Below are 25,549 nucleotides of genomic sequence, written 5' to 3' on the forward strand. Positions count from 1 at the left end.
AGTCATTGCTTTTTATTGGGAAGCTTTTGATTGGGAAGCCAAGCAAAAAGCTAGAGCTAGAGATTAACCGATTGGTTTTTTCAGATTTTCTATTTCTTCGTGTTTTGAAGCAATATTCAAAGCATTATTGGATTGCTAATAGTCTGGCTATGTATTAAAAAGCTGCACTGGTGATTCTGAGATGTTTGACCTTTACCTTATTCATTAATTTATGAAAGATGATTCACCCCCTTTCCAAAATAGAGTCAGCTTTGGAAATGTTACTGGAAGGTTGGATATCACAGGGATCTTCCAACTAAAAAATGTTTTGAAAACACATTTTATTTTTATTTTGGCTTTTCAGTGAAACAGGAAAAAAATAACAAGCCAAATTATCCTTGAAATCTATGTCACCATGAAAAATGCATGTAGCAGAAAAGTAACTTAAGTCATCAACAGAATTTGTAAAACTATACAAATATATAAATGTATATTATAGAAGATAATTTAAAATGCATTTTGCTCTAAGTTTCCAAATGCCTTCTTCATGTCAAATTTAATAACTAGAATCAGTACAAGGAGCCTCACAAATACCTAGTCTCCAGTGTCCAACCTGAGGTTGAGAAGTACTGTGTGGACTGAATTTGTTACCACACATGTCTTTTCTACAGAGGCATTGGCACAACAGAGTTTCATGACTCTACCTTCCTTTGTATTAAATATTTAGCCCACAGAGGAGGTGACAAGTGTCATCGATTAATCACAGATAAAACAAATAGGGGTGTTCTTATTTATTTTACTTCAGCAAATTGAGATGTGAAGAAGAATGAAGAAGCTGGAGGAGACTATGGTGACTTTAATTGAGAGTCGCTGGCAGACACAAAGTGAAAACTTAGTATGTGAGCAGTTGGATAACGTTTGAAAGCAACCCCAAAGCAATTTCCAATCAGCTAACTTTGAAATTTGGAAGCAAAGTTCAGTGAAACTATAGAACTGCTCTTCTCAACTAGAAGCAATATGAAAAAGGACACTCAGAAAATAACTAACTAGTAGACAGTTACAGAGAAGGTTTTTACCGGTAGAAACAAAAGAATCAATTACTTAAATTATAATTGTTAAACATCACTATAGTTTCTAAAACTGTTGGTGTGAGTTATTTTTATCTGTTACCTCTGTATGCTCCCTTTCTCCAAACACCCACTCATCAATGCATGAGTCAAGATATTTTAGATATTTTATTCCTTAAATGACTATTTGGTATACCCCACAAACCACTATAAATCATTTGCTTTCCTTTTTTTCAAAAAAAAAATTCTATCAGGAGAAAAGCCGATGTTCATGCTGCTGTTACTCAGAATTTACTACAGTATTCTAACATTCTAGTGAAACTTAAAAACTTAAAAGTTTTATGAATATTCTCAATGAGGCAGCATGTGTGAAAGAGAAATTGCTTTCGTGGTTACTAAGAGAAACCTATGGAAACTTATGAAACCCATAATAAAACCTATGAAACCCATAATAAATAAATGAAGGAAGTCTTGAGTTTATTCTTTCAAGATAAACATAAGCATAAATGATAAAACACCATGGAAAGAAGTTTTAGATAGAAATTTAGACACTTTTTAACAGTAGAGGCATTTAAAGGTGACTAAGAGCCATGCAAGGTAAACAGACATGTAGAATCTTTCTCTTTCTCTATTTTTCTCCTATCAGCTCAAAGTGGGAAGAATGGGAAAACAACTAAGGCTGAGAAATCATAAGCTGAACAATAAGAGAGTAGTTGAAATAATTTATCTGGTACCCAACCCAGTCTATGACTCAGAATCGTTGTGAGTTTTGAAGCAAAGTGAATACTAAACATAAATTACAAAGAAATCCAATTGAATTTGTGGTAAATGAACTTTTTGGAAGAAGTAAGAATTAGTTATTAAAATAAAGTATAGTAAAGTTTATTTTTAAGCCATTTATATAAACTTAAAAGGTGATGCTTTCTTTCGGACTTTTTTTTTTCTTTTTTTGTCCTGGGTAAACTTGCAGAATAAGCAGAAAACAAGGCCGAAGATGCAAAAGAAAAGAAAGGAGAGTTAACTTTTATTGAATGGTCTGATAATGTTCTAAGCCATACAATGTTCATTTATTTAACTAGTGTCTTTCGTCTCCAAGTCCACCCTTGTTTTCTCTGCTTTGTGATGCTGGAGAACAGGAAGCACATCAGAAAGAGTTTCAGCATGAGAGGGAAGAAAACACCTGATTCTTCTAGTTTTCTCACTCTTTCTGATAGTGTGGTTTCAGCAAGATACAAGTTGTTTCAGTTTTCACTTTTTTCTGCACTCCCAGAACCAGTTGTATTGTGCCCCCTCAAAAGTACCAGCAATAACCGGGCATTGTCTCCCCATCAAGGATCCGAGTCCGGCTGTGTGAAGTGCCTTCTACATCCCTTCGATTTTAACAATGCAAACCTCTTCTCTCTGATTCCGTGGCTCCAAATGTGGTAGCAGTTTCCTGGAGCTACTGTTTCTGTGTTATTGCTATGTTCCCTTTCCATTTATTCAGTTTCTAACATCTTTGAAAATAATTTCTTACATTAAATTCTCTCTGTTAAAATGGTTGACAGGTTTGCTTTCTTTCCTAATAATTAGCTTCTAAATGATATCACTCTTTACATAAATTGTGTCAATTTTATAAATGAGTAAATGGAAATGAAAACGGGTTCAGTAACGTGCCTAATGTTCCGTAGTTGGCAGAAGGCGTAACTAGAGTGTGATTCCAGATCTACACCCCACAGTCTTTGCTAATATTGCAAAAAGAATCAGCGAAATAGCAGAAAGACCATGAGAAATGCATGTTGCCAAATATTAAGAATTTAAAAAATAATTTAAGAATAAAGGTGTCAGTATTCTGATTAATCATCTCTCTCTCTCCTTTTCTTTCTTTCTCCATATATCTATATATAAAGATTTTTTTTAGCTCCTTTCCAAATCACCACTATGACATAAAAAGGGTTACTTTAAAAAAGGCATGAAGCCACAAGAAAAAAAGATAATAGCATGTTGGAAGTATTAAGAAAATTGTGGAAGTAAGAAAGAAGGTGAACAGGTAGAAATACGCTAAGCAGAGCAGAGAAAACATAAACCTAAGTCTGCAGTGAGGAGGCCTTAAGGACCATGCCTCAGAATGCTAGAAAAGTTTCAGAAATTGGAAATACCAGGTTTCTTTTACAAAGATGGTGCTGAAACAGCAGGATTTGTTGAAATTCTTGTAAGTAGCAGTTAGATCTCCAGAGTCCCCTTATTAAAACTTACAGCTTAGTTGTTATATCTTGCTACAAATAATAAAAAGATTACAATAAAAATAACAAAAATATTTTATTACAATAAAAATAAAAAAACAATAAAAAGATTACAAATTAGAAGGACGTTCAGAGTTTGGTAAGGCTCATGTCACTGATGGCTTTAATGAGAGAGAGGTTTGGATGGAAGGATGGGAGAAAATTGAAACCTCGATGGGTTTAGGAGTGAGTGATGAAGAGGGACTCAGGAGGAGATAGTGAATAGTTGATGGAACAAGATTTTGGAAGAGACAAGATTTGGAGAAAAGGGACTAGCTGGTCTTCTATAGATTTTTTTTTTTTTTACAAGTGAAGAAAGCAAAGATGGAGGAAGGTATTTGGAAAGGTGTATTGGGAGATATTTCTAGGAACTTGCATAGTCTCCATTTGAGAACACAAGGATAAGATAAAAGGTTTAGAAAGAGAAACATAAGTTTGAATTAGCTATACAGGAAATCAAAACGGCAACCTACACGCAACATTTTTCTGCCATATGGTATTGTTATCTTAAACAAAGAATGATACCTAAATTCACATAATATAGGTCACAAACTTTGGCCCATGGAACAAACTTAACTTGAAGATAGATATGCTATTAAAAAATTAGTTGCCAACATTTGGTTACTTAGCTACTTTTATTTTGAAAAATAATCCCATTTAAAAGCTTCTCTAAAGGCTGGATGATTTTACAATACTGACGTACATTTTGGAATGTAACCGAGTGGTGGGAAATTTCTCTAGATGGGATAGGTATTCATTAGCCGGCTTCACTAATTTATGTTATCTTTCTGACCTGGTAGTCATTTGAGTTTGACACCCCTGATAAAAATCTCTGTCTCTTGAGTATCACCAAGTCACCTGTGTGAAATTGAGGTATGAGTATTATCTATATTTTTTAGTTTTCAGGAAAGGAATATAAGACATCACAAAAACTCCACCCTATTACTCTTACTCATAGGTTCAGAACTTCAGATGAAGTGAAGTTCCATTTCTAAAATAACTCCTATTTGTATGAATGTCTTCAGCAGTTGCTCCTGGACCTTCCAGGATCATATGAATTCATTCTCATAAACTCACAGGACAGAGTAAAACCACCATCTCTCATGAATCCCCTCTGGCATCTGTTAAAGATCAAGCCAATCAATCTAAGATGACCAGCCCTTCCAGATTCAAATCTCTGAAGTAGGGTTTGTTTGGTTTGGTATAAATTGACTATAAAATGCCAATCAAATAAGATGCCATACTGTTTTTATTTGAATAATAGTTAATTACAGGATTGTTAGCTTATGTTCATTCTGTTTTCAAGAAATAATTCTTATATGGCAACTCATTAATTAATTTGTAATGAATTTCCATCAAACTGATGAATATCAATGTTCTGAGAATCAGTTATCAAGTATGCTGTACAATCATGAGATAAATGTCAATTGAGAAAAATACTAGATGTAGTCTTGGAAATTTTTGACTACTGAAATCACTTCAAGTGTGATTAAAAGTTGGTCATTAATTTAGAACTAAGAAATAACTATTAAACAGCTTGTATCAGGATAACAAATTCTTTCTAAACAATACCTCAATTTAATGAAAAGAAAGTTCTCTTACTATGTAGCTATCTTGCTATTTTTCATCTTATGTATTTCTGCCATGTAGACCTCAATTTTGGGAGGTGGCATTTTCTTTTCTAATTAAATTACTTCCTTCCTATAAGGAAGCTCATAGGGCTTGGTTTGCTTATGTAGTTTCTCTTCTCTTTTCTTCATAACTTCTTGAAAGTGATTTTTCTCTGCTAACTTTTTATCTTTAAGTTCTTGGGCTTTGTATATTGCATCTTCTTTTTCTCGGATCTTTAGCTCTTCCTGCCACTGTTACAGAGAGAAAACGTCAAAATGATCTGTCTCAGATTAGCAACCTATCAATTAATTTATAGATTACTATATATACCAGTACTGTGAATCACAAATAACATTTGTCGTCTGGGATATTCAGATAATAAAAAGCAAAGCTAAAACATCAGAGTCCATAGCATGTGACTCAGTTTTGACGAATGCATTGAAATTTTGTATAATGTTAATATACTCATATTAAACATTAAAAATAAAAGCATAATAATATCAAATCCATTATTTATTCCCAGTTGAGTTTTAATTACGTAAGAAATACAAAAGTTAACTGCACTTATCTTAAGGCTGTATTTATAAACAGTTATTTCTCATACGTTTGGTTTCTCAGGAACCAGTTTTGCATAAAATATATGGGAAATTAAGGCAAAACCTACAGTACAGTCAGGCACAGGCTGAAATTCATGCTGTGGTTTAGTCTACAAGTTCTATGATACTCAACTATGACATTATTTTTCTCATATAATTAATTATCTAGTTGTTTAAGAAAATTACCAATTTTATTAGCATAGAAGTTATAGTTGGTATAATAATGACAGTATCTATAAACAAAGAGCACTAATCTATCCTATATGAAAGATTTCGATAGATCTCATTATTTTGTTTTTTAAGGCTCACGCCTGTAATCCCAGCACTTTGGGAGGCGGAGGCGGGTGGATCACGAGGTCAGGAGATCGAGACCATCCTGGCTAACACGGTGAAACCCCGTCTCTAGTAAACAAAATACAAACAAAATTAGCCGGGCGTGGTGGCGGGCGCCCATAGTCCCAGCTACTTGGGAGGCTGAGGCAGGAGAATGGCGTGAACCCGGGAGGCAGAGCTTGCAGTGAGCCGAGGTCGTGCCACTGCATTCCAGCCTGGGCCACAGAGCGAGACTCCGTCTCAAAAAAAAAAAAAAAAAAAAAATTGTGAAAAATCAAAAGAGAATTAATTCTTAAGAACTGCCAGCAAATTAAAATTCTTGGTTTCCCAAACAGCATGTATAAAAGCATCAATACATATAAAAGCAGCCAAGAAGGGGTATCATATCATCACTGTCCAGAAGACAGCTCTTCCCTCTTTCCCTCTTCTTAGAATTTGGAATGGCTGCAATTCACCATAACATCAAAATCCTTCATTAGGCTTAGGAAAAAGCATACTTTCTTTTTTTGTTGTTTATTTATTTATTTTTTATTTTATTATTATTATACTTTTTTAGGGTACATGTGCACAATGTGCAGGTTTGTTACATATGTATACATGTGCCATGTTGGTTTTTGTCTCTGGTGACCATGACAACAGATCAATTTGGGTAAATAATTGTATTTTTTGACTTTATATGCCATTATTATTGTCTATTGTGGTAGCTAGGAGGATGCAAAAAAATAGATATGTTTGAAATCTATGGGAAATGGAAGCACCATTTACTGCTTTATTCAACTAATTCACTCAGTGATTCAATGATCATGGTATGGAATACTAGCAATGTATAAGGTACCTTAATATCTCCTAAGCAATGAGGTATATTTTCTATTCCCTGCATATGATAACCCCTCAACAAAAGTCTGTTGGCTTAGAAGGAGAATTATATCTGTAGCTGAGGGGATGTGTTTTTGTTATGTGTCGATATTGCAGATCCCATCCTCCCACTTCCAATTCTGGTTAGGAATCATAAGCCAAGAACTTGAGCAGCTATGAAAAAGTGGAAGGGAAAGTAGATTTGGAGTAGGGAAATCTGTTTTTGGGTATAGACTCATTTACTTAAAACATGGAGCAAGTAACTGAATTTTAAGCAAGTTTGTTCTTCTTATTGGTAAATATTTTACAGGGTTGTGAGGATTAAATTAACCACTGTAAGGGCATTTTGTAAAGCATAAAGTATAAGTACAAAGCACTATTGCTACACCCATCTGAAAAGAAGTGGTATATACATGAATACTGAAAAAAAACATAATATTCAGAGACAATTCAATAAACCTTCCAAAATCAGTACTATGAATTACTAGTTTATTAGGCTAGCCACACATCAAACAATTTGGATCTATAAGTTTTCAAGCATATTTTTGAAAAAGATTTATTTATCCTTTTTTAGCTACAATATAAGCAGGCTCATGGCAGTGATTACTTGGATAATGCTTACACCCTTGGAAAAAGGAAAAGATGATGGATGGTTGTTAGGAGCTATCTCTGTATCTCTGTCATTCATAATACTCTCCTCTGTTTCTTTAGCCCTAGACAGACCAAAGTAGTTATTTATGCATGCGTGTGTGTGTGTGTGTGTGTGTGTGTGTGTGATGTTGGCAAATTGCTATCTCTTATAATCTCTTCTAGATAATTTAGTTGAAGTAATTAGTGGGAAAATATAGATGTTGAAATTTATAAACCATTTGAAATTTTTGAAGATGACCTGTACATATATTGGTTTAACAAAAAGTTTATTAGTGAATAATAGAATATTGCAGCTCTCGTTTTGTCATTTCAAGGTATCAGTCAGTCTCCAAAGCCCGATACTTACAGCTGTTGCTAGAGTGGCTTAATTACTAGCGATGTGGTGAAAACTATTTAATGTGATCAGTAAATAAAATAATCTCTTCACAAGATTACTACTTAAAAGTAGTGTGAAAAAATTGTTAATATAATTGCAATCTGAGAGATAATATTGAACTACTGGTGATAAAATTAAGTGCATTATATATGCTATATATTTTATTCAAAGAAAAAACCAGAAAAGCATTTTCTCTCGTACTTTAAATTCTGCTCTTAAAAAGAACGAGGCATGATGTGTATTTGGTAAGAAATTATCAACTAAATATAGCACAATGAATTAAAGTATCTTCTGTGAATAGCCTTGTATTGCCACTGCTTTTTAAACTCATACTAAGAACAAAGTGATTAACAGTCTTTCTGATCTGTCAAGGGTAAAGAACGGTCACTGAAAATTGAGCCAAAAGATTTTTGTTCTGTTTTTAGAACTACACTGCGGAAGAAATCAGTGTTCAGTGTTCAATATAAGATTCTTGTCACAAGAAATCAGTACTAATTCAGAAAACAGGATTAGGTTAGTATTTTACAAATGACAGAAGGTCAAATTTTCTGTAACGCAATGAAGACACTGAGGTGTACAGATAACATAGTGAGATATAATTCAGTTTGGCAAACCAATCATGGCTCTACTTTTAAATTTCTCATATTAAGGTTTCAGTCTCAGAACTACATTTTATCATTTAAAGTGCTTTTAAAGAACAGAGCTTTTGCTGCTAGTTAAAAAAAAAAATCAATCTTACGTGATGGTCAATGATTTTTGCCAACTCTTTATCTGCCTTGGTGAAGAAATCTGGATATGGAAACATGGGAATTTCTGATACAGAAGGATGTTCCCTTCAAAAGAGCACAAGAACAAATCCAACATTAGGTATAGGTATTCCTATTCCCCAGAAATAGAACTGTAAGTCATAATTTATTATTAAGCATTTTGATTCTTCATTGTTAACATAAAGTATTTACTTTGTGTAGACTATGGTATGTTAGCTTTTAGGTTTTGTAAGCCATCTTGGGTCACTAAAACTGATAATTTTGAGGGTAGGACATGACATATAGGATGATTAAACTGCCCATCCCCATACACAGCTCCACAACCCTGGAAGTTCTGGTGGAAGCCTAAGCCTAAGAATTTGTTCTAAGATATGCTGAAGAAATGATGTGATTTCAATACATTTCCAAAGTCTTTGTATTACTAAGGGTGGAATTGTGGTAGACAGATTAGCATAGTTCAGTGAAATTGTTGGCAGTACAAAGCTGGGCCTCAAACTAAGGGAGACTTAGTATTAAATTATTCACATAATTATTGTATTATTAAAGTCATTATGAAGAAATTGTGTGAATCCAGGAACACTTAAAGTAATAAGACGGTGATAGGTGGTTTTGAGGGTGGGAAAGTGGGGCTAAAGGAGAAAGTCTTAAGGAAGAGTCTAAAAAGAGGCAGCCAGTGAGAAATTTCCATATTCAAAAAAGTCTAGTCAATTTTTAAGACTGGAACTAATTTTCTGCCTTTCCCATTCCAGTGTACTCTACATTCTTGACATCCGACAGTCCCCTCATTTCATCAGGTTCTGTTTGTCTATTCTGCACTAAAGGCTTCTCAAATCTTCCCAATTACCTTCATCTCCACCATCACTTCCCTAGGCCAAGCCACCATAATCTCTCACCTGGATGAAGGCTTCATGTTCAGAATTCTTGCATCCATCTTTACTTTACTCTTGTCTCTATACAGTAGCCAGAATTGTTTTCAAAATACAGAGTAGATCATGTCAATCTCCTATATCAAACTGTTCAGTATTTTTCCATTAGCTTTAAGATTAAGATTACATTTGTTAAGGAAGCCTGAAGTAAACTGTGCATTTGTTAAAGTGGTTTTGCCTGGTTTCTCCAGACTTATTTCTTTCCTTTACTTGCTTGGGTCTGTGCATCCCTAACGCACAGGCTTTCTTGCAGTTGCTGGAATGTATGTTGTTCCATTCCACTGTTGCTTGTTTTCACATGCTGTCATTTCTTTCTCTTATGCTTTTCTCTTTCTCTTACCCCTGCTGCAGGGCTGGTTAATGCCTACTCACCCTTCAGCTCTCAGTTCTAGCCCATTACCATAGCTCTCAATCTACCATGGATATTTCCTTCTTTATACTTACTTCAAGTTGTAATTTTACATTTACCATGTCCCCGTGTGAGTTTTATGTTTTCCTGACTAGAGTATGAGCTAGATGATCATGGAGACTTTTGCCTGTTTACTTACCATTGTTTCCTCAGTGCCCAACACAGTGCCACTAGATATTCAATGAATGTTTGTATGTTTGCTGAATGATTAAATGAATAAATGAGAACTATGACATGCTTTAATACTCTTTATTTTCCAAGCCATCAATAAGAGTCTACCACACAACACTCTTGTGTTAGTGGAGTAGTATCCAGTATTGCAAACGGAGGGCAATTTCAGGAGACACGTTGAGAGTAGAGTTGACAGTAGGAGTTCAAAAGAAAATAATGGAAGTTACAGGCAACCAGGAAAAATGGAACCCTCTCCCAACTTAATTAATATTCAGAAACATTGTGTGGCAGAAAAGCACTGAGCTTCTTAATGCATGCAGAATAGGGTCTTCAGCCATTCTATTAAAGTACTGTATTATAGAAAAATATGATCCTAGAAAGCTGGGGACATGCAGGGGCTGACAATTGGTTTAAGTAAATTCATTCAGTGAAATTTGGGCAGTTTTGATATTCAAAGAATTGTGCCAAATGCTATAAAAAGAGAAATAAAACAATCTTAAAATCATTTTAAGGTTAAAAGTGTTCAAATTGTCTAAAATTTTTTCTTGAACAAGAAGTGTTTAAGTTTTAAAAAATGTAGGCAACATAATATCAAAAGACCTTTAACATGGGAAAAACGAATATGCTTATACATCTGTGATTTCTTAGTTACCTCTGTTGAATTTTGTGCTAGAAAATAAAAATTTATAGAGAACATAATGAAAGATAATACGAGAGAAGTAAGCATTCAGGGATAGAAACAGAAAAAAAAAATATAGTAAAATGTCTAAGCATATGGGCTCTGTACTTAGGCAAATCTCAAAGCAAATTTTGGTTCAACCACTTAGTGTTATTTAATCCTTCTGTTCTTCAGTTTCTTCATCCTTAATATTGAAAAATAATAGCACCTGCCTTATTATTGTTTTCACAAGGAATAAGAAGGAATTAGGTAGAAATCAAACACTAAACAAGTTTCAGCTGCAATATCTTTTCTTTATCATCTTCATTGTCAAAAGAATTCAGAGGAAAAAGCCATGGTGTTTAGCTGGTATTATCAATTATAAGAAAAAGGAATGGAGGACTAGACAATTTTGTCGGCATTAAATGAGATGTAGAATTTTGACATTTGAAGTTAAATGAACAGTAGAAAGAGACTTTTCAAGAAAGATGGTATACTAGTTTCCGAGGGCTACTTTAACAAATTACCACAAACTAGGAGGCTTAGATAAACAGAAATTCATTGTCTCACAGTTCTGGAGGAAAAAAAATTCTAAATCGAAGTGTTTGTTAGCAGCCTTGTATACTCCGGAAGCTTTGGGGAAAAATTTATTCCTTGCTGCTCCTAGCTTCTAGTGGCTGTTGGTTCTTTGGTATTCCTAGGCTTGTAGATACTTCACTCCTGCCTCTGTCTCTATCTCCACATGGCTTTTTCCTTCTGTGACTCTGGGTGTCTCCTACTGTTCTGTTTCATACAATGACATTTAATTTTTTATTTTTTATTTTTTTGGGTACACAGTAGGTATATATATTTATGGTGTATATGAGATGTTTTGATACAGGCATGCAATGCATAATAATCACATCATAGGAGGAGGAGCCAAGATGGCTGAATAGGAACAGCTCCGGTCTACAGCTCCCAGCGTGAGCGACGCAGAAGACGGGTGATTTCTGCATTTCCATCTGAGGTACCGGGTTCATCTCACTAGGGAGTGCCAGACAGTGGGCGCAGGTCAGTAGGTGAGCGCACCGTGTGCCAGCCGAAGCAGGGGCGAGGCATTGCCTCACTCAGGAAGCACAAGGGGTCAGGGAGTTCCCTTTCCTAGTCAAAGAAAGGGGTGACAGACGGCACCTGGAAAATTGGGTCACTCCCACCCGAATACTGCGCTTTTCCGACGGGCTTAGGAAACGGTGCCCCAGGAGAGTATAGCCCGCACCTGGCTCAGAGGGTCCTACGCCCACAGAGTCTCGCTGATTGCTAGCACAGCAGTCTGAGATCAAACAGCAAGTCGGCAGCGAGGCTGGGGGAGGGGCGCCTGCCATTGCCCAGGCTCACTTAGGTAAACAAAGCAGCCAGGAAGCTTGAACTGGGTGGAGCCCACCACAGCTCAAGGAGGCCTGCCTGCCTCTGTAGGCTCCACCTCTGGGGGCAGGACACAGACAAACAAAAAGACAGCAGTAACTTCTGCAGACTTAAATGTCCCTGTCTGACAGCTTTGAGGAGAGCAGTGCTTCTCCCAGCACGCAGCTGGAGATCTGAGAATGGGCAGACTGCCTCAGGTGGGTCCCTGACCCCTGACCCCCAAGCAGCCTACCTGGAGGCACCCCCAAGCAGGGGCAGACTGACACCTCACAGGGCCAGCCAGGTACTCCAACAGACCTGCAGCTGAGGGTCCTGTCTGTTAGAAGGAAAACTAACAGAAAGGACATCCACACCAAAAACCCATCTGTACATCACCATCATCAAAGACCAAAAGTAGATAAAACCACAAAGATGGGGGAAAAACAGAGCAGAAAAACTGGAAACTCTAAAAAGCAGAGTACCTCTCCTCCTCCAAAGGAACGCAGTTCCTCACCAGCAATGGAACAAAGCTGGATGGAGAATGACTTTGACGAGCTGAGAGAAGAAGGCTTCAGACGATCAAATTACTCTGAGCTACGGGAGGATATTCAAACTAAAGGCAAACAAGTTGAAAACTTTGAAAAAAATTTAGAAGAATGTATAACTAGAATAACCAATACAGAGAAGTGCTTAAAGGAGCTGATGGAGCTGAAAACCAAGGCTCGAGAACTACGTGAAGAATGCAGAAGCCTCAGGAGCCGATGCGATCAAATGGAAGAAAGGGTATCAGCCCTGGAAGTTGAAATGAATGAAATGAAGCAAGAAGGGAAGTTTAGAGAAAAAAGAATAAAAAGAAACAAGCAAAGCCTCCAAGAAATGTGGGACTATGTGAAAAGACCAAATCTACGTCTGATTGGTGTACCTGAAAGTGACGGGGAGAATGGAAACAAGTTGGAAAACACTCTGCAGGATATTATCCAGGAGAACTTCCCCAATCTAGCAAGGCAGGCCAACATTCAGATTCAGGAAATACAGAGAACGCCACAAAAAAACTCCTCGAGAAGAGCAACTCCAAGACACATAATTGTCAGATTCACCAAAGTTGAAATGAAGGAAAAAATGTTAAGGGCAGCCAGAGAGAAAGGTCGGGTTACCATCAAAGGGAAGCCCATCAGACTAACAGCAGATCTCTCGGCAGAAACCCTACAAGCCAGAAGAGAGTGGGGGCCAATATTCAACATTCTTAAAGAAAAGAATTTTCAACCCAGAATTTCATATCCAGCCAAACTAAGCTTCATAAGTGAAGGAGAAATAAAATCCTTTACAGACAAGCAAATGCTGAGAGATTTTGTCACCACCAGGCCTGCCCTAAAAGAGCTCCTGAAGGAAGTGCTAAACATGGAAAGGCACAACCGGTACCAGCCGCTGCAAAATCATGCCAAAATGTAAAGACCATCGAGACTAGGAAGAGACTGCATCACCTAACGAGCAAAATAACCAGCTAACATCATAATGACAGGATCAAATTCACACATAACAATATTAACTTTAAACGTAAATGGACTAAATGCTCCAATTAAAAGACACAGACTGGCAAATTGGATAAAGAGTCAAGACCCATCAGTGTGCTGTATTCAGGAAACCCATCTCACGTGCAGAGACACACATAGGCTCAAAATAAAAGGATGGAGGAAGATCTCCCAAGCAAATGGAAAACAAAAAAAGGCAGGGGTGGCAATCCTAGTCTCTGATAAAACAGACTTTAAACCAACAAAGATCAAAAGAGACAAAGAAGGCCATTACATAATGGTAAAGGGATTAATTCAACAAGAAGAGCTAACTATCCTAAATATATATGCACCCAATACAGGAGCACCCACATTCATAAAGCAAGTCCTGAGTGACCTACAAAGAGACTTAGACTCCCACACATTAATAATGGGAGACTTTAACACCCCACTGTCAACATTAGATCAATGAGACAGAAAGTCAACAAGGATACCCAGGAATTGAACTCAGCTCTGCACCAAGTGGACCTAATAGACATCTACAGAACTCTCCACCCCAAATCAACAGAATATACATTTTTTTCAGCACCACACCACACCTATTCCAAAATTGACCACATACTTGGAAGTAAAGCTCTCCTCAATAAATGTAAAAGAACAGAAATTATAACAAACTATCTCTCAGATCACAGTGCAATCAAGCTAGAACTCAGGATTAAGAATCTCACTCAAAACCGCTCAATTACATGGAAACTGAACAACCTGCTCCTGAATGACTACTGGGTACATAACGAAATGAAGGCAGAAATAAAGATGTTCTTTGAAACCAACGAGAACCAAGACACAACATACCAGAATCTCTGGAACACATTCAAAGCAGTGTGTAGAGGGAAATTTATAGCACTAAATGCCCATAAGAGAAAGCAGGAAAGATCCAAAATTGACACCCTAACATCACAATTAAAAGAACTAGAAAAGCAAGAGCAAACACATTCAAAAGCTAGCAGAAGGCAAGAAATAACTAAAATCAGAGCAGAACTGAAGGAAATAGAGACACAAAAAACCCTTCAAAAAATCAATGAATGCAGGAACTGGTTTTTTGAAAGGATCAACAAAATTGATAAACCGCTAGCAAGATTAATAAAGAAAAAAAGAGAAGAATCAAATAGATGCAATAAAAAATGATAAAGGAGATATCACAACCAATCCCACAGAAATACAAACTACCATCAGAGAATACTACAAACACCTCTACGCAAATAAACTAGAAAATCTAGAAGAAATGGATAAATTCCTCAACACATACACCCTCCCAAGACTAAACCAGGAAGAAGTTGAATCTCTGAATAGACCAATAACAGGAGCTGAAATTGTGGCAATAATCAATACCTTACCAACCAAAAAAAGTCCAGGACCAAATGGGTTCACAGCCGAATTCTACCAGAGGTACAAAGAGGAACTGGTACCATTCCTTCTGAAACTATTCCAATCAATAGAAAAAGAGGGAATCCTCCCTAACTCATTTTATGAGGCCAGCATCATCCTGATACCAAAGCCTGGCAGAGACACAACAAAAAAAGAGAATTTTAGACCAATATCCTTGATGAACATTGATGCAAAAATCCTCAATAAAATACTGGCAAACAGAATCCAGTAGCACATCAAAAAGCTTATCCACCATGATCAAGTGGGCTTCATCCCTGGGATGCAAGGCTGGTTCAATATATGCAAATCAATAAATGTAATCCAGCATATAAACAGAACCAAAGACAAAAACCACATGATTATCTCAATAGATGCAGAAAAGGCCTCTGACAAAATTCAACAACCCTTCATGCTAAAAACTCTCAATAAATTAGGTATTGATGGGACGTATCTCAAAATAATAAGAGCTATCTATGACAAACCCACAGCCAATATCATACTGAATGGGCAAAAACTGGAAGCATTCCCTTTGAAAACTGGCACAAGACAGGGATGCCCTCTCTCACCACTTCTATTCAACATAGTGTTGGAAGTTCTGGCCAGGGCAATTAGGCAGGAGAAGAAAATAAAGGGTATTTAATTAGGAAAAGAGGAAGTCAAATTGTCCCTGTTTGCAGACGACATGATTGTATATCTAGAAAACCCCATTGTCTCAGCCCAAAATCTCCTTAAGCTGATAAGCAACTTCAGCAAAGTCTCAGGATACAAAATCAATGTACAAAAACCACAAGCATTCTTATACATCAATAACAGACAAACAGAGAGCCAAATCATGAGTGAACTCCCATTCACAATTGCTTCAAAGAGAATAAAATACCTAGGAATCCAACTTACAAGGGACGTGAAGGACCTCTTCAAGGAGAACTACAAACCACTGCTCAAGGAAATAAAAGAGGATACAAACAAATGGAAGAACATTCCATGCTCATGGGTAGGAAGAATCAATATCATGAAAATGGCCATCCTTCCCAAGGTAATTTACAGATTCAATGCCATCCCCATCAAGCTACCAATGATTTTCTTCACAGAATTGGAAAAAACTACTTTAAAGTTCATATGGAACCAAAAAAGAGCCCGCATCGCCAAGTCAATCCTAAGCCAAAAGAACAAAGCTGGAGGCATCACACTACCTGACTTCAAACTATACTACAAGGCTACAGTAACCAAAACAGCATGGTACTGGTACCAAAACAGAGATATAGATCAATGGAACAGAACAGAGCCGTCAGAATAACGCCACATATCTACAACTATCTGATCTTTGACAAACCTGAGAAAAAGAAGAAATGGGGAAAGGATTCCCTATTTAATAAATGGTGCTGGGAAAACTGGCTAGCCATATGTAGAAAGCTGAAACTGGATCCCTTCCTTACACCTTATACAAAAATCAATTCAAGATGGATTAACGACTTAAATTTTAGACCTAAAACCATAAAAACCCTAGAAGAAAACCTAGGCATTAGCATTCAGGACATAGGCATGGGCAAGGACTTCATGTCTAAAACACCAAAAGCAATGGCACCAAAAGCCTAAATTGACAAATGGGATCTAATGAAACTAAAGAGTTTCTGCACAGCAAAAGAAACTACCATCAGAGTGAACAGGCAACCTACAAAATTGGAGAAAATTTTCACAACCTACTCATCTGACAAAGGGCTAATATCCAGAATCTACAATGAACTCCAACAAATTTACAAGAAAAAAACAACCCCATCAAAAAGTGGGCGAAGGACATGAACAGACACTTGTCAAAAGAAGACATTTATGCAGCCAAAAAACACATGAAAAAATGCTCACCATCACTGGCCATCAGAGAAATGCAAATCAAAACCACAATGAGATACCATCTCACACCAGTTAGAATGGCAATCATTAAAAAGTCAGGAAACAACAGGTGCTGGAGAGGATGTGGAGAAATAGGAACACTTTTACACTGTTGGTGGGACTGTAAACTGGTTCAACCTGTGTGGAAGTCAGTGTGGCGATTCCTCAGGGATCTAGAACTAGAAATTCCATTCGACCCAGCCATCCCATTACTGGGTATATACCCAAAGGACTATAAATCATACTGCTATAAAGACACATGCACATGTATGTTTATTGCGGCATTATTCACAATAGCAAAGACTTGGAACCAACCGAAATGTCCAACAATGATAGACTGGATTAAGAAAATGTGGCACATATACACCATGGAATACTATGCAGCCATAAAAAATGATGAGTTCATGTCCTTTGTAGGGACATGGATGAAATTGGAAATCATCATTCTCAGTAAACTATCGCAAGAACAAAAAACCAAACACCGCATATTCTCACTCATAGGTGGGAATTGAATAATGAGAACACATGGACACAGGAAGGGGAACATCACACTCTGGGGACTGTTGTGGGGTGGGGGGAGGGGGGAGGGATAGCATTGGGAGATATACCTAATGCTAGATGACGAGTTGGTGGGTGCAGCGCACCAGCATGGCACATGTATACATATGTAACTTACCTGCACATTGTGCACATGTACCATAAAACCTAAAGTATAATAATAATAATAATAAATAAATTTAAAAAAAAGAAATAAATAATATTTATACTTTTGTTCCAGTCTTGAATAATTAGAGGAAAAAAATGAAGTAACCAAAGAAACATAACTTTCAATGACTACTGTAAAATTTAAAAAAAGACAAATATCAAAATAAAAAAATTAGTAAACATGCAAACAAAGCAAAACTAAAGTTGACTTCCTAAAACCACCAATTTCATTAAATATACTTATGAACTCCTAAAAAAAAAAAAAAAAAAATCACATCATAGAGAATGGGTTATACACACCCTGAAGCATTTATCCCTCATGTTATAAACAATCCAATTATACTTTTTAAGTTATTTTAAAATGTACAATTAAGTTATTGTTAACTATAGTCACTCCATTTTGCTGTCAAATAGTAGGTCATATTCATTCTTTTGATTTTTTGTACCCATTAACCATTCCTACCTTTCCCCCCAACCCCCTGCTTTCCTTCCCAGCCCTGGTAACAATCCTACTCTCTATGTCCATGCGTTCAATTGTTTTGATGGCATAAGGACATGTTTTATAAGGATACTGTCATTGAATTTAAGGTCCACAAGAGCAAGGTAGCCTTAATATTCCCTTCAGTTTCCCTAAACTTTAGACAGGCCTCTGACCTCTCTCTTCTTATCACAATATTCACTTTAGAAAACTTTCAATTGTAAATTTTCTGTCTGCCCTTTTGAGATATAAATATTCTTCCGTCCTCTTGGTAGTTTTATAACACAGGAATTTCTTTCTCAATGACCTGGAGCCATCTCTTTGAAAGATATCCTCAAGGAAGATAGCCACCATCTGCCCAGTCTCTGTGAGAGGTCTGGGAGCCTAACTTAGGTAAGTGACAAACAGCAAACACATCACAATGACCTAATCACATGAATCAACATACTTTCTAATGTGCTCTAGTATGTTTCCACTGGCTAACCCCAGCACTTACACATCCTCCTGTCTTTTTTTTTTTCCCTCCCAGAAGAGTTGAGTTTAATTTCTCTCCTCCACTGGAATAGTCTTGAATAAACTCCTCTTTGGCTGTTTAATTTGTCCAGTACAACTTTTCTTTGACACATTATGATTCAGGATAATCTCATCTCGAGATCCTTACTTTAATCACATCTACCAAAACTCTCTCTCCAAAGAAGGTCATATTTATAGGTACAAGGGGTTAAGACTTAGTCATATCTTTTGGGGAAAACAAACCTGCTACAGATGACAAAACAGGAACAAAGACTCAGGAAAAGAAAATAAATAACTGATTTCAGAAAATGTATGTAGACTGAGATGGCTGGGACTGAGACTACATTGAAGTGAAGAGGAGCTGACTAATTTATTCATTTATTCAAACATTTATTGCAAGGGGATGTTGTTATTAGGAGTGGGAAGAAATAATAAGAAGAAAAAGCTTAGATTCTTCTGTCCAGAAACTTGAAGTTCACATGGGGGAAGACATATAAACAGCCATTCACGGTACACTGGGAAAATGGCTGCAAAATATGTTTCTTTCGAGTAGAAAGGTGGGGAGCTGGCATCATTTAACTTAGTCTGAGAGTGGGTAAGAGAGATCTACCTGGATGGATTATGCAAGATTGTCCCAATAGGATGATGATTAGATTCATGAAAAGATACATATAGGACATGTTCGTTTCTTTAACAGTTCAAGGATGAGAAATATGCAAAGATATTTACAAGAAAAGGGGGAGTAATATATTTCTTTATGCAGAATTATGGTTTTTCAAGTCTCCAAAGCTCTCCTGAAGACATACTGGTAAAAAGTGAGTGTCCCGTTAGGTAGGAGATATTCTCCAGGAGCAGGAGGCACGCATAGGTTTCAGGCCTCTTTATTCCTACATCTCACACCCTGACCTAAGATCTGGCGGGGAAGCATCAACTGAGCAGATAAAATATTGTTTTTATCTCAGGAAAACTACAATAACCATTGGAATTATCCAACGAGTGGAAGATATTTTATCAATTAAATAAACCCTGGAACTCCATTCTTACTTAACAATTGAATGACTTCCCCCCTTATCCCACTTTTTGAGGAAAATTGGGTACCACAGACTCATTGGTTGGTATGGCTCAGTATATTTAGTCTCCTTTTTGAGATTCATCATAGATTAATGACCTCTCACTGATTTCAAACACAACTTGTTCTAATTAATTGTGTACATTGTTTGGAACATTACCTTTTAATTATTTGGCTACCAGAAACTTTTCTTTAGCTAACTTTCTTGTCTTAGTTCTATTGCAATTTCTTCCAATGAAGGCCTTACTTTCTGAAGGCAACAAGAAGTCCATGATATAGACACTGTCCATGGAGCCTTGATTTCTTTTAGAAGAGAATGACGTGGAAACCTGAATCTGGAATATATGGTGGTATATTGGATGATTCCCCAAAACTTTTGGAGTTAAGAGGGATGATATCAGAAAAAAAAAAAAACTACTTAAATCATTCTAATAGTGTAAGAAAAATCATCTTATATCAAAATATCATGAGTTCATGTTACTTTTGATTAAATTAACTTTCTTTTTAACTTTCTCTAAGAGCTTATTGCTCAAAGTTTTCTCTCGTTTAATTAGCTTTGTGGTATTATACTAAAGAGGGTCAATCATATTATGTATTGAAGTTGCACCTACCATCTCCAATACTTAGAGGTTTCCTTTTTTTTTGTTGTTCTCAGAGCCCAAATAGGTTAATATTCAGACTGTCACCTTAATACTATTCCTGAAGCAATAATTACTTGAAAGGAAAATAAATTCCTTCCTCTCTTTAAGGTAAATTTAAAATATATGCAGTTTCAAAAGAGCTACTATTTCATATAGAATAACATAAAATCAGCAAACAATAGCAGTAGAACTTACAATACAGACAAATAAATGCCTTTGAGGGTTTCTAAAAATATGTTTTTGTTTTCCTCTAAAATTTCACTTAGTTTTTTTTCCATGGTCACTAGTGTCATAATCATCGACCATGGGAATTTTTATGTTAAATTCTAATTTATTATAAACATTTGAATAAATATGTAATCTCAGTATTGTCTTAAATAAAATTTTCAATAACCTTTAGGATTTCTGTTGGTCACTAAAGTGAGTAGCTTGCAGCAGATCAATGACCTGACAGATAACAATTGCTATGAGAGCCAAAGATTATTTTAAAAAATCTGTTTAAAAGCATTCAGGATACATTAAGCAACAGGATTTGAAAGGCCAAAATATCAGAGAGGAAAGACCTGGAGAAGTAAGTAATGAGCTGCAAAGTATACTTCTCCTTAGAGCATTTATCCTTTTATTTTATGGATGGAAAAGTGAAAAATCCAGGCAGGGAAATTTTGATCAGAACTTGAGAAGCCAGGAGAGTACTTGGCAATCTTACAGGGTTGAAAAAGCAAAAAAGAGTTTAGAGCTGCTGAGGTAGCCAGGACTTGAAGGATCAAGCTCAAGAGAAGTGAGCACCACACACATCACTAAGTTCCCCCCCAGAAATTTTCTAAATTATTAAACTGAGAAGGCTAAGAAGCCAAGCAAAGAAGTCACCAACAAGCAGAGTGGAATTTTTCAGAAACTTTACAGTTTCTGAAAATTTGGGGCTCAAATCTACAAAACTAGAGAGGCCTTGATGAACACCTCAGGCTCTCCATTGGTACTCCTGAAAATTTACACTCTGGGGTTATGTTTGAATCACATGTAGATTTAACTTAAAAGTTAGGTAATCCTGGAGTCACTTCAGCTACTGATTAGATGAAAATGCTCTGCCATCAATCAAGATGCATAGCAGAAGAAGGTGAACTCTCTCTCTGCTGTACATAGTATGAACCAGGAGTCTTTGTCATTTTTAATACAAAAGATCCAGAATTCAATAAAAAATGATAAGGCATACTGGGCGAATCTCACACACAGAAGGTTTATATTGGAGTCATAAATATGGACTTTAACTACGATAAATATATTTAAATAAACAAATAAATAGCCAGGTGAAGAATTTTGCCAGAAAACTGGAATCTATCTTAAAATTCACATATTACTTATAGAACTGACAAAAAAAGCAGTAAGTGAAATTAAGAAGTTGCTAGGTGTATATAACAGCAGATTAGACATAGCAGAAAAGAAGATTGGTGAATTGGAAGATAGGGAAACAGAAATATCTAGGCTGAAGCAAGGGAAAAAACAGGCAGAATAAATAGAAAAGAACAGAAGAGACATATATGAGAATGTTCCTAGCAGCATTGTTTGTATAATATAAAAAGAGAAATAAATCAAATATTTACCAATAGTTCAAGGGATAAATTTTGGTAGCTTTATAAAATGGAAATACTTTAAGTATTTAAAAACTTTAAATACTTTAGCTACAATAAGTGAAGTCTAGATGCAACCACATAGAATAGTTTGAGCACAATTTTTTTTTTATAGAAGTAGAGAGGTTGACATGCAGATACAAGCAATCCAGAGAACTGTTGTGAGATACTATGTAAGGTCACCATCCCCATGGCAAAAAGTCATCAGATTATCCAAGGTCAATAAGAAAGAATAATTTTTAAAGGTAGCTAGTAAAAAGGGTCATATTGCCTGTAAAGAGAAACCCATCAGACTAACAGAACACTTATTAGCAGAAGTCTTAGAAAAGAGAAGATAATGGGAGCCCACATTCAGCATTCTGAAGGAAAATAAATGCCAGGAAAGAATTTCAAATCCTGCCAAACTGAGCTTCATAAACGAAGGAGAATGAACTTTTTCCCAAACATGCAATTTCTAAGGGAATTCATCACATCCTAACTGGCCCTCCAAAAAAATGCTTAAGAGAGCTCTAAACATGGGAATGAAAGAATAATACTTGCTCCCACAAAAGCACATGCAAGCACACAACCCATGGTCCCTACAAAGCAAGTACATAATCGAGACTACCACACAACTAGCTAACAACACTATGAAAGGAACAAAACCTAACATTTCAATATTAATCTTGAAGACAAAAAGCCTAAATGCTCCACTTACAAGACATAAAGTTGCAAATTGGATTAAAAACAAAACAGACACATTCTTCTGCTGTCTTTAAGAGATAGACCCACCTCACATATAATGATATGCATGGGTTCAAAGTAAAGGGATGAATAAAGACCCACCACACTACTGGAAAACAAAAAGGAGCAAGAGCTACTATTCTTAAATCAGATAAAATTAACTTTAACCAACAACAGTCAAAAATGACAAAAAAGCATGACATAATGATAAAGGGTTCAATTCAACAAGAAGACTTAACTATCCTAACTATATATGCACTCAATATTGGAGCACCCAGCTTTATAAAACACTTACATCTAGCCTTAAGAAAATACTTTGATAGCCACAAAATAATAGTGGTGTACTTAAACACCTCACTGATAGAATTAGATAGTTCATCAAGGCAGAAAACTAAGAAATTATAAACTTAAATTTGACACTTGACCAATTGGACCTAATAGACAACTACAGATTACTCCACCCAACAACCACAGAATAGACATGCTTCTCATCTGCATATGGAACATACTCTAAGATTGAGCACATGCTCAATCATAAAGCAAGTCTCAATAGATTTTAAGCAAAATTATATCAAGCATCCTTCTTGGACCACAGTGGAATAAAAATATAAGTCAATACCAAGAAGAACTCTCAAAGCCATAGAAATACATTGAAACTAAACAACTTGCTCCTGAAGAACATTTGGGTAAACAATGAAATCAAATTAGAAATAAGAAGTTCTTTGAAACAAATGAGAATAGAGATACAACATACCAAAAACTCAGGGATGCATCAAAAGCAGGAAAGTTTATATTGCTAAATCCCTACATCAAGAAGACAGAAAAATCTCTAACTACCTAACCTCATACCTATAAGAACTAGAAACATAGGAACAAACTAAACCCAATTCTGTTAAGGATTTATGTTTTTCTATTTAGGATTTATGTTTTAGGTTTTGAAGGATGTTCCTGTGATGCTTAGTTTGTTGAGAGATTTTTCACGAAGAGATGTTGGATTTTATCAAATGCATTTGCTGAATTTATTGTTCAATGGTTATGATCAAATCATTTTTAAATTTAATTCTCTTTATGGATGAATCATATTTATTGACTTGCATATGTTGAACCATCTTGAATTCCAGGAATAAAGCCCACTTGATCATGGCGAATTAACATTTTGATGTGCTGCCACATTCAGTTTGCTAGTATTTTGCTAAGGTTTTTTCTATCTATGTTCATCAGGGATATCAGCCTGTAGTTTTCTTTTTCTGTGATGTCTTTGCCAGATTTTGGTATCAGGATGACACTAGTATTATAGAATGAGTTAAGGAGGTATCCTTCCTCCTTGACTTTTTGGAGTAGTTTAAAAAGAAACTAAAGTCAGAGCAGAAGAAAATAAAATAAATGAAAACACAAGAAAAGAAATAACTAAAATCAGAGCAGAACTAAATGAAATTGAGACCCCCCAAAAAACATATAAAGAATAAATGAAAAAAAAATCTTGGTTCTTTGAAAGGATAAACAAGATTATTGATAGACCGCTAACTAGATTAAAAAAGAAAAGAGAGAAGATCCAAATAAGCAAAATCAGAAATGACAAAAGGTGACATTGCAACTGATCCCACAGAAACACAAAAATGCTTAGAAACTACTGTGAACATCTCTATGCACACAAACTAGATCTAGAGGAAATTAATAAATTCCTAGAAAAAACACAATCTCTCAAGATTAAACCAGGAATAAACATAAATCCTAAACAGACCATTAAAAAGTTGAATAAGTAATAATAATAATAAACCTACCAACCAAATAGCCCTGGACCAGATGGATTTACAGCCAAGTTCTACCAGATATACAAAGAAGCTGGTGCAAATGCCACTGAAACTATTCCAAAAAATCGAGGAGGAAGGACACCTCCCTAACTCATTTTATAATACTACTATCATCCTGATACCAAAATCTGGCAAAGAGAGAAAAAGAAAACTACAGACTAATATCTCTGATGAACATATATAGAAAAATCCTCAGCAAAATACTAGCAAACCAAATGCGGGAGCACATCAAAATGTTAATTCGCCATGATCAAGTGGGCTTTATTCCTGGGATTCAAGATGGTTCAACATATGCAAGTCAATAAATGATTCATCACATAAAGAGAAATTTAAAAATGATTTTATCATAGCCATTGATCAATAAATTCAGCAAATGCATTTGATAAAATCCAACATCTCTTCATGAAAAATCTCTCAACAAACTAGGCATCAAAGGAGCATCCCTCAAAACCCCCAGCCAACAACATACTGAATGGGCAAAATTGAAAGCGTTATCACTAAGAAGTGGAACAAGACAAGAATGTCCACTCTCACCACTCCGATTCAACTGGAAGTCTTAGCCAGAGCAATCAGGCAAGAGAAAGAAATAAACATCATTTAAATAAGAAAAGAGAAGGTCAAATTATTTCTCTTCACTTATTGATATGACTCTTCATGTAGAAAACTTTTCTGATTCCACCAGAAGGCTCCTAGACCTAATAAACAACTTTAGGAAAGTCTCAGGATATAAAATCAATGCACAAAAATCAGTAGTGTTTATTTTATGTTTTTTAATGTTTAAATGAAAAATTTAAACATTTAATGTTTAAATGAAAAATTTAAACATTTAATGTTTAAATGAAAAATTTAAACATTTAATGTTTAAATGAAAAATTTAAACATTTAATGTTTAAATGAAAAATTTAAACATTTAATGTTTAAATGTTACTTTTCTAATATTTAAATTTTTATTTTTTATGGGTATATACTAGGTATATATACCTATATGTTACATGAGATAATTTGGTACAGGCATGCAATATGTAATAATCTCGTCATGGAAAATGGGTTATACATCCCTTCAAGCATTCCTTGGATTGTGTTATAAACAATTCAAGTATGTAGAATTAAATAATTATTGAGTATAT

General features: G+C 35.7%; 1 protein-coding gene across 1 annotated transcript in view; it reads right to left on the reverse strand.

Annotated features, from left to right (window-relative positions):
- Window positions 1-2,003: 2,003 nt before the first annotated feature.
- TMEM232 (transmembrane protein 232) overlaps window positions 2,004-25,549 on the reverse strand; it is a 320,858-nt gene continuing 297,312 nt past the window's right edge. Inside the window, 2 exon segments of the mRNA XM_063665126.1 lie at window positions 2,004-5,169; window positions 8,469-8,562. Coding sequence (XP_063521196.1) covers window positions 4,993-5,169; window positions 8,469-8,562 — 271 coding nt within the window. The 3' untranslated portion in view covers window positions 2,004-4,992.

The sequence above is a fragment of the Pongo pygmaeus genome, chromosome 4 (genome assembly GCF_028885625.2).
Source record: "Pongo pygmaeus isolate AG05252 chromosome 4, NHGRI_mPonPyg2-v2.0_pri, whole genome shotgun sequence".
NCBI lineage: Eukaryota > Metazoa > Chordata > Mammalia > Primates > Hominidae > Pongo > Pongo pygmaeus.